The 14368-nt window shown below is 47.9% G+C and overlaps 1 protein-coding gene across 1 annotated transcript in view; it reads left to right on the top strand.

Annotated features, from left to right (window-relative positions):
- The window catches only part of POP1 (POP1 homolog, ribonuclease P/MRP subunit), a 35374-nt gene extending 28195 nt beyond the window's left edge, over positions 1–7179 (top strand). Inside the window, exons 14-16 of the mRNA XM_055546588.1 lie at positions 497–651; positions 4904–5245; positions 6212–7179. Of these exons, the coding sequence (XP_055402563.1) occupies positions 497–651; positions 4904–5245; positions 6212–6863 (1149 nt within the window). The 3' untranslated portion in view covers positions 6864–7179. The remainder of the gene's footprint in view (positions 1–496; positions 652–4903; positions 5246–6211) is intronic.
- Positions 7180–14368: the final 7189 nt, after the last annotated feature.

Genomic DNA, 14368 nt, shown 5'->3' with positions numbered 1-14368 from the left:
AACGTGGAAACTTACATTACCATATGTAAAATAGATAGCCAACGGGAATTTGCTGTATGGCTAAGAAACTCAAACAGGGCTCTGTATCAACTTAGAGGGGTGGGATGGGGACGGAGATGGGAGGGAGGTTCAAAAGGGAGGGGATATATGTATACCTATGGCTGATTCAGGTGGAGGTTTGACAGAAAGCAACAAAATTCTATAAAGCAATTATCCTTTAATAAAAAAATAAATTTAAAAAAATAGCTAAATTTGACATGTTTTTACTTGCTCTGTTCACTCAACATTGAGATTTTTTTTTTCCGTAATGATTGATGAAGCTCTAAGTCATTCATTTTCACTATTGTATGGTAACTCATTGTAGAGTAAGTCCTCAGTGTATTTATCCTTTCTCTTTTTGATGGGTATTTAGGTTTCCCACTTTGCCCATACAAAGAATTCAGCAGTTTCCCTGTAAGCTGGTATAATGACAGAATCTTTCTGGCATTTCTTCTAGATCTATCGAGGTGCAAGAGTTGGAGGGTTAAAAGAAACCTTAGTTCATTCTCAGTATAAAAGGTCGCCTAATGTCCCAGACGATTTCCCAGACTGCCCTGCTGGGGTTCTCTTTGCTGAAGAGCAAGCGAAACATCTTCTTGAGAAGTACGAGAGGTAAGAACCTGGCTTCTCTAGTGTTCTGTCTTAAAGGGAAGACCCATTGCCCAGCAATGTTTTCCCTGGCTTCAGGGACTCCTGACTGTACAATGTGGAGTTCCTAGACTTGTCAACATTCCCGAGACATAATTTAAGAAGACATTACCTAGTTAGGAGATGGCCCTATCGCTGGATTTTATAGTCCATGCAGGGTATAAACCCTTCTCTTGGTTATTTGATTCAGTGACGATGGTATACTCCTGAACTGTGGACCTGAGTTCCAGGCACTTGTTAACAGATTCCCACTACTGAGCCCTGCCCCTCAAAATGGACATTGTATTTTTTTTTTGGTAATGGTTATAAATGGAGTATATATTTATGAAGTTTTAAAGAAAGTATGGAAACATATAAAAATACTTCATAAACTAGTGTATTCCTTTTGTCAGTGCTTTTTGTCCAGAGAGATAGGCACTGTTTTTACATTTTGCTATCTATCCATCTAGGCTGTTTTCTTTTCTTTTTCCATTGGAAGAGTGGCCAGTGAGAGGCTCTATTTCCTTTATACTCTGGAAAGGAAGCCTTGGGCACGTGTATTTCCTGCTGAAATACAGTAGGCTCCTGGAAGCACAGAAACCCTCTAGTTTGTTGTGGCATCTGCTGTGTCTGGCCAGTGTGCAGTGGGCCCGAATACTTATATTTGTTGACTGATGAATGGGTGAATAATTGAATGTTGTGTTTCCTTGACTCTGAGCTCCACGGTCGTGCTCTCCTGTGCATGGCTGAAGCCACAGAGATGGGCCCTGTCTGACTTTCCAGGTTTGAATGATGAACAGATGAGCTGTGGTTTGAATGATGGACGAATAAGTGGGCGAGTGAGTGGCAAGAGGTTCCTGGATTCTGGCTCACAGGCCGTTTGAGGGCAGCCACCCTATGTCTCCCATAGTATGCAGGGTCTTCTCTGTGCTTGTTAAATAGTCGTGGGCAGAAATGCTTATGTCTCATCCTTCAGATTTTTCTATATATAAATTTTTAAAAAATTTAATTACTTTTTAAATTACTTGCTTATTTGGCTGCATTAGGTCTTAGTTGCGGCAGGCAGGATCTCTGATCTTAGTGGCAGCGTGCAGGAACTTGAGCTGCAGCATGTGAGATCTAGATCCCTGACCAGGGATTGAACCCGGGCCCCCTGCATCGGGAGCGTGGAGTCTTAGCCACTGGACCACCAGGGAAGTTGGAATCTTTTTTTTTAAGCATTATATGACATATACTATTTTGAAACCTGCTTTTTTCATTTAACTGTATATTATGGAAAATTTTCCCACGTCAATAAATACGACTCTACACATCCTCTGTGGCGGCTTTTGCACCATGCTGCAGAGCTGAGCAGTTCCCTTGGAGACCACAAGGCCCAGAAAGCCAGAAATAGCTATCATCTGGCCCCTTACAGAATAAGTTTGCCAACATTTGGTGTAAACGAGGGCCTGGCTGTGTTCCAGCTCACTCTGTGGACTTCCTATCATTTTCATGTGCCATAAGATATTAATCTCCTGTGTTTTTCTCAGCCATTTAAGAGTGTAAATCCATCCCTAGCTCATGGGTCATACCTGGCCCCTGGCAGTGGGCCAGGTTTGGCTGGTGCAGCGTGGCTATTCTGTGATTTATCAGTAGCCCTTTATGTTCTTTCTGCTTTTTTGCTCTATGCTTCCATGAACAGCTTTCCCTATGCGTCTCTACATATTTGCCCGATTTATTCATTTAACATGTGTTAGTTTAGAACCTGCCATGTGTCGAAAACCTTTTTAGGCCCTGAGGCTACAGCAGTGGTCAGGGCAGGCAAAGTCAGTTCTGCCCTTGTGGAGCTTACTCTTTTTGGAAGTGCATGTTTCCAGGCTGGTGGGGGGATCCAGGAGGGGTGAGGGAGGCTAACTTGCAAGAGCAAAGCCCTCAAGCAGGGAAGAGGGGGTGGCATCGGGGCACCAGGGGAAGGGGTGGCGTTCCGTAGGATCAGGCTCAGCGCTCTCATTTTAATAGGCTGGAAGGCTGACTCTGAAATGCTACAGATTTAGGTAGGCTAGACTCTGCAGAGAGGTTGGGTAGTAATCTTCTAACCGTGCCTGTCTTCTCAGTGAAAAATAGGCAAGGCTATCATCTAGGAATAAGGGAGAGAGAGGTTGTCAGAGATTTAAGGAGCGAGGAATTGATGTAAACGGTGTTCTTGGAGAGTGGAAGATGGAATGACCGGGAGAAACCTAGGGGATTTGTAAGAAATATAAGAGCCCACTTGAGTTTTGTGTTGATAGTGAGGCCCCTCAGGACTGTTGCGTGCTCTTCCCCAGCCATGTTCTGCCAGCCTGGTCCTGTGCTGGGGAAGGGGGAGGGTTGCATATAACCAGGATGGGCTTTGTCAGGGGGAAGGAGTTGAGGGTATGTGTAAAGGGAGTGACTCGGTGAACTATGGAGAAGGGCACAGCAACCCACTCCAGTGCTCTGGCCTGGAGAATCCCTTGGACAGAAGAGCCTGGTGGGCTGCAATCCATGGGATTGCAAAGAGTCAGGCAGGCACTGAACTGTGGGATCTAGGCTTATCAGCAGAGAGATGTGAGGATGGTGGTGGGCAGTGATGAAGTGGGAAAGCAAACATGCGGTTAGCCCTACGTGTGAACCTCCAAGTTGCCAACTTTCAAAGATGTGAACGTGCATTCCATAAGCATCAGGTATGAGTCAAACTGCAGCTCGCCTCTGTCTCCCCTTTGGTGTTTTCACCATTTTTTTATCTCTTTTTTGTAAATTGTCCATCTCTCTTTTTAAAGGTGTTTGGGTGAGGCCAGTACCCTGGGAGAGTTTTTCACCAGGTGCCCCTCTCAGAGGCCAGAGCACGTTTGGTTCCATCTCCAGGATATAGGCTCACACTGAACCCCCGGTACAGGGTCATTTGCATTTGGGGTCTTAGGGTGCAGCACATAGTAAGAAGCCAAGTCAGGAAGGATGGTCTGGGCCTGTCCCCGAGGAGACCGTCAGTCTGAAGACGCAGGCTCTCACAGAGTCCCCCTGCCCAGAAGGGCCGTAACCAGGCCGGTCCTTACCTCTTAGGGTCGTTACGTACCAGAGCAGGCCCTGGTTCCCACTCGTCTGTGGCTCACTTACCTGTTGCTGGAAAGGTCAGCTGGTGTCACTCATATGGAGGGCAGTTTGGAGATAATCATCAAGATTGCAAGTGCTAATAATACTCGCTGCCTTAGCACTTCCACTCCCGGGACTTGATCCTGTGAACACACTTGTCCTTGTGCAACGTGTTCAAGGTCGTTCACGGCAGCAGCGTTTGTGGAAGCAAAAGCTTGAAAATAATCAAAATGCCCTGCAGAAGATAATGCCCTGTCTGTCTAGTAACTGAGGCCATGAGCCTCGTGCAGAAGAGTGAGGGTGTCTAGATGTGCTAATATAAGGTGATCTCCTAGATATTTTGTTAAATGAATAAGGTTAAGCAAAGAGCGCAGGATCTGCTTGCCACTATTTGTGCAAGATGGGTAAAAACAGAAAGAAATATGTACATTATCGGCTTGTATGTTCAAAGAATGTCCGTAGAAGGATATGTGAGAAACTGATGATGACAGTGACTCTGTGGAGGATAGTGGGGTCACCAGAGGTCAAGGGTGAGAGAAACTTACCATCCTCCATCTTGCACCTTGGCAACATCAAACCCTGTTGAGGGTGTAGGGGCGTCACTGCCCAGCTGCAGGAGCACACCTTACCTGCAGTCCTTCAGGAGGGTTGCTCCGTGGAGGGGTGCCCATGGGGCAACTTTGTGGGTGCATTATCTGTTACAGCAAAAACCGAACAATAAGAAAAAAAGCTCAGCCAGGAGAATTGGTTATTATCATTTAAAAAAAATCATATTTCTTTGAAAACTTTTCTGTATGTTTATTTGTTTATTTTGGGGTTTTATTGATTAATTAGTTTATGTTTGGGTGCACTGGGCTTTCTCCAGTTGTGGTGAGTAGGGGCTACTGCTTGCTGTGGAGTGCAGGCTTCTCATCCTGGTGGCTTCTCTTGTTTTGGAGCACGGGCTCTCCGTGGGCTCTTCAGTAATCTTCCGGGACCAGGGACCGAACCTGTGTGCCCTGCATCAGCAGGTGGCTTCTTAACCACTGGACCACCAGGGAAGTCCCTGCAGGTTTGTTTTTTAAATAGAGATGGAGTTCAGTGCCCATGGTTCTTTTGATTGTCCATCCTAAATCGTTCAAAATTGGTTTTCCTCTTTGATTCCCATTAGACGTCCTCCTGCAAAACGGCCCAACTACGTTAAGCTTGGCACCCTGGCACCTTTTTACTGTCCCTGGGAGCAGTTAACTCGAGACTGGGAGTCAAGAGTCCAGGCTCCAGAGGAATCGTCTGCAGCTTCCTCTCCAAGTGGTGGGGAGAGTGGCTCGAGCAGAGATGGGGTGCCTCGTGTTGCCGAGCCTGGGAGGACTGCTCAGCTGTCTGACGACCAGGGCACACCCCTGCGTGACTCCAGTGGGCCCGAGGGAGTCATGGACACAGATTGTCCAGCTGGGATGGGGACCGAGGAGGTGGCCAGCCAGAGTGCTGCCAGCAGCCCCCTTTGCGTTCTGAGGTAAGTGCTCAAGACTTCCGGATGCCTTTTTTGGATTGTCTGTTTTTTGATACTGACCCTGGCCACAGGATGTAGAAGTTGTCATGGTGCCTTTACACAAAGGCCAAGTGAATTTACAGACCTTCTAGCAGGGAAAGTCAGTGGATCCTTAAGGGCCCAGGGAAGAGCCTGAAGTCATACACACTTGATTTGGGGCATGATGTAGCTGAAATGATTTAAAATACCACCTCAATAGATCTAAACCAAGGCCATTTATGACCTATTTCATTTAGTCTTTGCTCACAAAGCAGTACCCTCGCGGTTATAGTCTTAAGAAATGAAGAACCCCTGCAAGCTTTCTTTAAATCACTGAATTAGATTTCTTCTCATTGGTTTTGAGTAACCTGTGTTTGTGGCCAATGAGGTGATTCATTCATTCTCATTGTGATATTGTTGTATCACCGAGGGGAATGTGTGGAATGTGTGCTCATGGTATTGCTGTAGGCTATTGGATTCTGCTTATCATTTACCCTTTGTTCTGGGCTCTGGTTTTAAAAGTGTGCCACCCCTTTGCTTTATACTTATTTTTCTGTATAATACCTTGTAATTTTGTATCTTTCCTTCTGACTTTTCATACAAATGTCCCTCCCTTAGGCTTTCTTTTTCCATCAAAATTATCAGTTACTTTTTAACCCTCCCAGTGTGAATACAGCCTAGATTCTACCCCATCATCTTATTTTTATCTGCCTTCAGCTTTAAACCTTTAGTCCTCAGTCTTGAAATAGTAGACACCTGAAACGGATCGTTACAAAAATGTAAAAATGTGTAGTTTTAATTTTTTTTTAATTGAAGCTTTGATCTTTTCCCACAGTGAGTATTAAACAATGACAAAAAAGCAAATGAACTCTAGCAATGCCCAGTCTCCTGATTGCTTATTTTCTCCATGAACAAAGTATCTTCACAAGGCTTGTCTCCCCCTTCACGCAGGAGTAGAAGATTACTGAGGCAGCTGTCAGCCTGGTGCGGGCCCAGGCTTGGGGGCCGTCAGGCGACCCAGCGAGCCGGCAGAGGGCAGCAAGGACTAACCGGAGAGGCCTGCCCGGCCGTGCTGGACGCCTTCCCCAGGGCCCTGGTGTGGGTCAGGCTGGCCCTGCTGGGGAAGGGCAGCCCTGGCCCTCATACCCTGATCTGCGTCCCGGCCGAGGAGGATCTCCTGCAGCTCGGCCGCGATCGGCTGTACCATGGGCCCCAGGAGCCCAAGCACAGTGACCCATTCAAGAGCCAGATCCGGGAACAGAAGGAGAAGAAAAAGCTAGTGAAGAGGCTGAACCAAGGGCGTGCCGCATCTGAGGGCCTGGCAGAGGGCGGCCCTGCAGCCGGGCCCCAGCCCCTGACCCCGGGCTTGTGGTCAGGCCCCCTCCCCGTTGTGACTTCTCACTGCTCCAGAGTTCTCCTTGGCTTTGTCACACAGGGAGATTTTTCCATGGCCGTTGGCTGTGGGGAAGCCCTGGGGTTTGTTAGCCTGACGGGCTTGCTGGACATGCTGTCCAAGCAGCCAGGGCTGGACAGGGGCCTCGTGTTGCTGAGGCCGCCTGCCTCCCTGCAGTATCGGTTTGCAAGAATCACGATTGAGGTGTGAACGTGGGTTCACATCACGGCATAGAAAATAACTGTGTTTGCCAAGTCTCACAACCAACCAGAGAGTTGTTCCCCTCCCCCTGCTCCACCTTCTGTTTCAAGACATCATGCGAAGTTCCTTGGAAACGAGAATAAAGAAACTTACGTATTTATGCAAATAGATGAAATGTTTACATCATTCCAGTAATCTCTTTGATTTCCATCTTTCCCTGTCCTCACTGTGATATTTTAAAAATATTTGGCATATAGAGCCAAAAGCTTTTGTATTTTGCTTTCTTGGCCTGTGTAATTCTGGCTGAAAATAATTAGAAACTCTGGTTGTCTTGTTGCATCCTTTTTTTTTTTAATCAGGAACTATGACACCACCCTTATGGCAGAAAGTGAAGAGGAACTAAAAAGCCTCTTGATGAAAATGAAAGAGGAGAGTGAAAAAGTTGGCTTAAAGCTCAACATTCAGAAAACATGGCATCTGGTCCCATCACTTCATGGGAAATAGATGGGGAAACAGTGGAAACAGTGTCAGACTTCATTTTTAGGGGCTCCATTAGGGGCTCCAAAATCACTGCAGATGGTGATTGCAACCATGAAATTAAAAGAAGCTTACTCCTTGTAAGGAAAGTTATGACCAACCTAGATAGCATATTGGAGAAGGAAATGGCAACCCACTCCAGTGTTCTTGCCTGGAGAATCCCAGGGACAGGGGAGCCTGGTGGGCTGCCGTCTCTGGGGTCACACAGAGTCGTATTTGACTGAAGCGACTTAGCAGCAGCAGATAGCATATTAAAAAGCAGAGACATTACTTTGCCAACAAAGGTCCGTCTAGTCAAGGCTCTGGTTTTTCCACTAGTCATGTATGGATGTGAGAGTTGGACTGTGAAGAAAGCTGAGCACCGAAGAATTGATGGTTTTGAACTGTGGTGTTGGAGAAGATTCTTGAGAGTCCCTTGGCCTGCAAGGAGATCCAACCAGTCCATCCTAAAGGAGACCAGTCCTGGATGTTCTTTGGAAGGACTGAATGCTGAGGCTGAAACTCCAATACTTTGGCTACCTCATGCGAAGAGTTGACTCATTGGAAAAGACTCGGATGCTGGGAGGGATTGGGGGCAGGAGGAGAAGGGGATGACGGAGGATGAGATGGCTGGATGGCATCACCAACTCGATGGACATGAGTTTGAGTAAGCTCCGGGAGTTGGTGATGGACAGGGAGGCCTGGTGTGCTGTGATTCATGGGGTCACAAAGGGTCGGACATGACTGAGTGACTGAACTGAACTGAACTGAAGGGCTGTCAAGTCTATTTGAAAAATCTTGTAGTCATGTGATAAGCAACGATGACAGTTGTTTAATGATTTGATTGTTACCAAAGAGGAAAAGAGGGCTTCCTGGGTAGCTCACACGGTAAAGAACCTGCCTGCAATGTGGGAGACCTGAGTTCAGTCCCTGGGTTGGGAAGATCCCCTGGAGGAGGGCATGGCAACCCACTCCAGTATTCTTGTCTGGAGAATCCCATGGACAGAGGAGCCTGGCGGGCTACAGTGCATGAAGTCACAAGAGTCAGACACAACTTAGCGACTTTCACTTTCACTTTCAAAGAGGAAAAGACTAAACATCTGGTCTCTGTCCTTGACCGGTGGATCCCCCGTGGGCCACATTCACTTCTGTGCTGTAATCAGCAGTCCCGCCACTTCACACCATAAAGAAGGACATCGTGGAAAATGCATTGCTGCTTCGGCGGTTTGGTTTATGGCAAGTGTTGGGATGGAATTAGAGTGGTGTCTGTGGTTTCGTGGCTCTTCATCCTCTGTGTTATTGACCAGCACATGTTTCCAGAAGTTACTTAATGTTTCTGTGCTCTTTGTTTTTGCAAAGAGTGTTTCACAGCCATTTCTCAAAACATGCTCTATGAAATATACGACCTAAGGAAAAGAGTCCAAGGACTGAATGATTTTGAAAACTCTGGGTTAAATACAGTTCAGCACTTCTTTTTAAAGGAATTCTAGAACCTTCCATATGATAGGTACATTGTGATTCTCTAAGGAGTGGATACTGTAGCTGATGATGAAACATCTGTTGTTTCCCCTCTCACCCTGCCTCTGGATGTATTTGTGCCCCATCCAAATGAGACTGAAAAAAACAGCATTGCTTAGTGGTGGCTGTAAGCAGAATACGTTAGAATGTCACCCGATGCTCAGTTATTAGTATTTATTAAGCTAGTCCTCATTTGTTCTCTAGGCTCTAAGCCACTCCTTCTGTGGCTTCACTCTCTTGATGACAAGTCTGAGTGAGCTGTGTCACCGAGTCTCTATACAGCATATCTCGTGGGGGCTGCTGCCCTGCCCTCATCACAAGGGACAATTAATTGCTCTGCTTGCTGGTGGCAAAGAACTATGCATTGAGAGGACAGACTAGCATTTCCCAAAATACATTCCTGGGAGCACTGGTCCCTGGAGATGTTTCCTGGGAAAACAGTGTTTCATGGCTACATAAATTTAGGGAAAGACATGCTGCGTGGGCTTTCCAGGTGACGCCACTGGTAGAGAGTCTGCCTCCCAATACAGGAGGCCTAAGAGACTCTGTTCGATCCCTGGGTTGGAAAGATCCCTTGGAGGAGGACATGGCAACCCACTCCAGTATTCTTGCCTGAAAAATCCTATAGGCAAAAGAGCCTGGAGTGCTGCAGTCCATGGGGTCGCAAAGAGTTAGACGTGACTAAGTGACTGAGCATGCAAGTTCACTTCTAAGCTTTGAGATGTGTGTCTGTAGTTTTCCTTTAAGGAAAGTATCGTCAGCAACATATAATACATAAAAACCCATGCAGTGTGTGTGCCCCTTAAGTGTATGTAGCAATCATTTCCTTACCTTGTTGTGTTCGACTCTTTGAGACCCCATGGACCGCAGCACTCCAGGCCTCCCTGTCCTTCACCATCTCTCGGAGTTTGCTCAAACTCATGTCCATTGAGTTGGTGATGCCCTCCAACCATCTCATCCTCTGTCGCCCCCTTCTTCTCTTGCCCTTAATCTTTCCTAGCATCAGGGTCTTTTCCAATGAATGGGTTCTTTGCATCAGGTGGCCAAAGTATTGGAGCTTCAGCTTCAGCATCAGTCCTTCCAATGAATATTCAGGGTTATTCTCCTTTAGGATGGACTGGTTGGATCTCCTTGCTGTCCAAGGGACTCTCAAGAGGCTTCTCCAGCACCACAATTAGAAGCCATTTCCTTATGGGGCTTGATTATCGTGAACTCTGAAATTCATCCTCCTTTTACTGGAAGTTCGTAGGAGCTGGCCATCGTGGCCTCAGTGTCACGTTGCTGTCTTGGCTGCCACGTGCCCAAGTTGAGTTCTTTCTTCCCGGCCAGTGGGAAGTGAGGCAGGCAGCGGATGGCCGGATGGACTCCACGGTCGTCTTACCCCTTCTGAAGCCTGTGGCAGCCAGTCTGAGGCCGGGGATACGCTGCTTGGCCCCTGATAGGAGGGAACAGAGGCAGCCACTGGGGTTGTCCAGTGTAGCCCCAGCTCCCCAGTCACACAGCGAAGCTGGTGGCCCCAGGACGCGGAGGCCCGGGCCCTGTCTCCCCTTTGACAACAGTGGATTTGATTCCCGGCAGCGTGTCTGAACCACCTGATAACCCAAACCTCGCCTGGAAAGCAGTCATGGGTTGGGCCCAAGCCTCAGCGTTTCTTACTATTGTAGCCATGCGTTCCGGGAAACAAACTCACTCAGAAGGACGATGCAGATAGTGGAGTGCAGTTTATTACACCAGCGGGCCCAAGGCAGAGTCTTCTCTTAGCCAAGGACCCCGACCAGTTTTTGTGAAAACCTTATATACCCTAAGTGTACATGTTCAAACCCACCTCCCCAACTTCTCTGAAACTAGTCTGAACAAAGGAAAAGAAAGATACAATTAAAGTTAACTCGTGATTCATATGCCTTAAACCCATGATTCGTATGCCTGAAGCCTAGGTAGTTAACAGTGGACAATTATCAATAGGCTTGTGGTCATACCCCAATAAGTGTAATAGAATTTATGATTCTATTTGGTTACACAGATAATCAGTGTATTCTTTTAGGCAATGGAGAGTCTAGATACGAGCCCTGGGGCTCTTTCATAGGGGGCAGGAGGGGTCTGGTTTTCTAGTTGGTATGTCCTTTCCATAAATACTGGGCACATAGCTCAAAGTCCACAGTCCAGCCCAACATGGAGTCCTGCTTTCAAGATGGAGCCTGTTCTGTCTGTCTCCTCCTTCATTATGAGCTCCCAGGCCATTTTGATATGTGACTTGGGTTGAGTCTTTGGCTTCAGGGAGTCTGGAGCCCCTGCTCCTTGAGAAAGCAACGGGTCTGTGGGCTGGGTAACCGGGCTGTGGCAATGGGGCAGCCTAAAACCCAGTTCCCTTACCAAGTGTGTGGTTAATCTCCTTTCCCTAGACTTTGTTCCGTTGCTTGTCTCTTCTGACTTCAATCTCTCTTTTTTTTCTTTTTTTGGCTACACTGGGTCTTTCATTCAGCATGGGAATGTGGGATCTTCTCAGACCAGGGACCGAACCCTTGTCCCCTGTATTGGAAGGCGGATTCTTAAACACTGGACTACCAGAGAAGTCCCCTCAATCCCTTTCTTGACCCTTCTGACTTCAGTCCTGAACACTAAGCAACCAGTCAGATGACTGAGGTTGTTATGACTACAGCTGCTGCGTTGATAACAGAATGGATAACGTCATTAACATACAAACTCTCGGGTCAAGATGAGCTCACAGGCCTCCTAGCCATGGACCACCTGGTTAGAGAATGTAAACCAGAAACATCCTGAGCCCTGAGGCTGCAATTGAGAAACATTGCAAGAAATGACTAATCCCAGCCTCTTTGTTCTTCCCCTTTGAAAACAGCCCTAACGCAGAGCCCGCGTGGGAGTGGGTCTGAGGCTGACTTCCACCCCCTTGCTTGGCTGCCCTGCAAATAAAACTCGTCAGTTCAGTTCAGTTGCTCAGTCGTGTCCGACTCTTTGTGACCCCATGAATCACAGCACGCCAGGCCTCCCTGTCCATCACCAACTCCCGGAGTTCACTCACACTCACATCCATCGAGTCGGTGATGCCATCCAGCCATCTCATCCTCTGTTGTCCCCTTTTCCGCCTGCCCCCAATCCCTCCCAGCATCAGAGTCTTTTCCAATGAGTCAACTCTTCATGTGAGGTGGCTAAAGTACTGGAGTTTCAGCTTTAGCATCAGTCCTTCCAAAGAACACCCAGGGCTGATCTCCTTCAGAATGGACTGGTTGGATCTCCTTGCAGTCCAAGGGACTCTCAAGAGTCTTCTCCAACACCACAGTTCAAAAGCATCAATTCTTCCGCGCTCAGCTTTCTTCACAGTCCAACTCTCACATCCATACATGACCACGGGAAAAACCATAGCCTTGACTAGACGGACCTTTGTTGGCAAAGTAATGTCTCTGCATCAACTCTTACTTGGCAGCAAACTACCACTGCCCTGGATTTCAGCTTTCTGCGCCTCGGACACACCAGCCTTTGCTCAGTTAACCAAACCTTACAACTCTTCTGCTGCAACTGGCCTAGCTCACAGATCTGCCTGCCTGTGAAACAGCCAGGTGGGAGCTGAAACTGAGCAGATTGGCAAGGACTGGGGGCCCAGAGAGGGGGCTTCTGCCTGGGGAGGAGGCTTCCTTTCAAGGAAGAAAACAGCTTGCTTGCTTGTATCAATATAACCTTCACTACTTGGGGAGCTTCCCTGGGAGCTCTGCTGGTAAAGAATCTGCCTGCAGTGCAGGAAACCCCAGTTCAAATCCTGGCTTGGGAAGATCTGGAGAAGGGATAGGCTACCTACTCCAGTATTCTTGGGCTTTCCTGATGGCTCAGCTGGTAAAGAATCCACCTGCAATGCGGGAGACCTGGGTTTGATCCCTGGGTCAGGAAGATCCCCTGGAGAAGGGAACAGCTACCCACTCCAGTATTCTGGCCTGGAGAAATTCATGGACAGAGGATCCTGGCAGGCTAAGAGTTGCAGAGTCGAACACAACTGAGTGACTTCCACTTTCACTACTTGGGAGTCATTTTTCTTTGTTTTTTTCTTGGGAAGATCAGATCAGCTGTCCTTAATCTTGGCTGAGCATTGAAATCACTCAGGGGCTTTTGAAACCCCGGTGCCCACACCCACCTGCAGGCCTGCCAACTTCCCGAGTCGGGGTGCGGTCTTTGGGATTCTCAGAAGCTCCAGGTGACTTGCAGCAGGGTTGAGACCCGTGCCCTAGACTTTAATATGAGGTTCAGTGCAATTATCCCAGGACTCAGAAGCTTATCAGCTTGTCACACAGGGTCGGAGCAGATAGATGTAGGCTGTCTTGAGCAGGGTGTGCACCTGTTCCTGATGTCCCTGGAAGCTGTCCTGCTGCACGGGAGCAAGTGGCCAAGTTCACATTAAGGCATTTCCTTTCTTCTTTTATTTTTTGGGGCTGTGCTGGGTCTCCGATGAGGCGCACAGACTTCTCTTGTTGAGGCAAGGGGGTTTAGCTGACTCGGAGCATAAATCTTAAGTCCCCGACCAGGGATCGGACCGCGATCAAACTGGACCACCAGGGAAGTCCTTCTTTTTTAAGAATTAAAATTCAACCAGGTACTGTTCTGGAAAAACCCATCCGAAGCACCTGTGTGCTTATGCGGAGGGAAGGGTTTATACACGGAGACCGCTCCTGGGTCCTTTCCCAAGCCTCATCGCACCCGCTTCGTCCTCCTCACTTCGCAGTGAAGACACTAACCCGTGGGATCCTTGAGGTGTTGGGCTTGCGATGCCACCAGGCATGCGCTGTGCTCTGTCCTTGGGATGTTCTCACCCCTCCCCCACGCTCCCTGAACCCCGAACCCGCTCACCCTATCCCGCCAAGCTCGACGGAAGGTTTCTCAGGGAGGCCTCCTCCTGCCTGGGTGATTTTTGATCACGCAATGGATTTATTTTCCGATGACATCACAATGTACAACGATGTGTTTTGATGTTTACTCTTTTGCTGTCTATGCCATTAGGCTGTGAGCCTCATGAAGAGCAGCCCACATCTTCTTCGCTAACTGTTGCACCTCAGATTCTAGCACAGTCCCTCATCCACATCTTGTATTTAATATATTTTTATTGAATTGATGCCTGAATCAAAGAGGGTTCAGCTACAATACATTTTATCTCCAATGTATGTCGTAGTGGACGAATGAGCCACTAGGTGGCGCCAAGACCTCAGGAGAAAAAGGTCTGCTCTGGGAAAACACCGGAACTAAAACAATTCAGTCGTGTGTGTGTGTGTGTGTGTGTGTTGTGTGTGTGTGTGTTGTGTGTTGTCGGCCTGGGGGAGTGTATGAGGTGACAGATCAATTAGTATTCCCTCCTTTGGGATAGACCCCCTATTCCCAAGGTCATAGTTTGAAAAGTTTCCGTGCTTTTTAAAGAGGGGACTAGAGAAGAAACGGGGCTTCCCTGGTGGCTCAGGTGGTAAAGAATCCTCCTGCAATGCAGGAGA

The sequence above is a fragment of the Bubalus kerabau genome, chromosome 14 (assembly GCF_029407905.1).
Source record: "Bubalus kerabau isolate K-KA32 ecotype Philippines breed swamp buffalo chromosome 14, PCC_UOA_SB_1v2, whole genome shotgun sequence".
In the NCBI taxonomy this organism is placed as follows: domain Eukaryota; kingdom Metazoa; phylum Chordata; class Mammalia; order Artiodactyla; family Bovidae; genus Bubalus; species Bubalus kerabau.
This window is presented reverse-complemented; position numbering and strand designations above follow the sequence as displayed.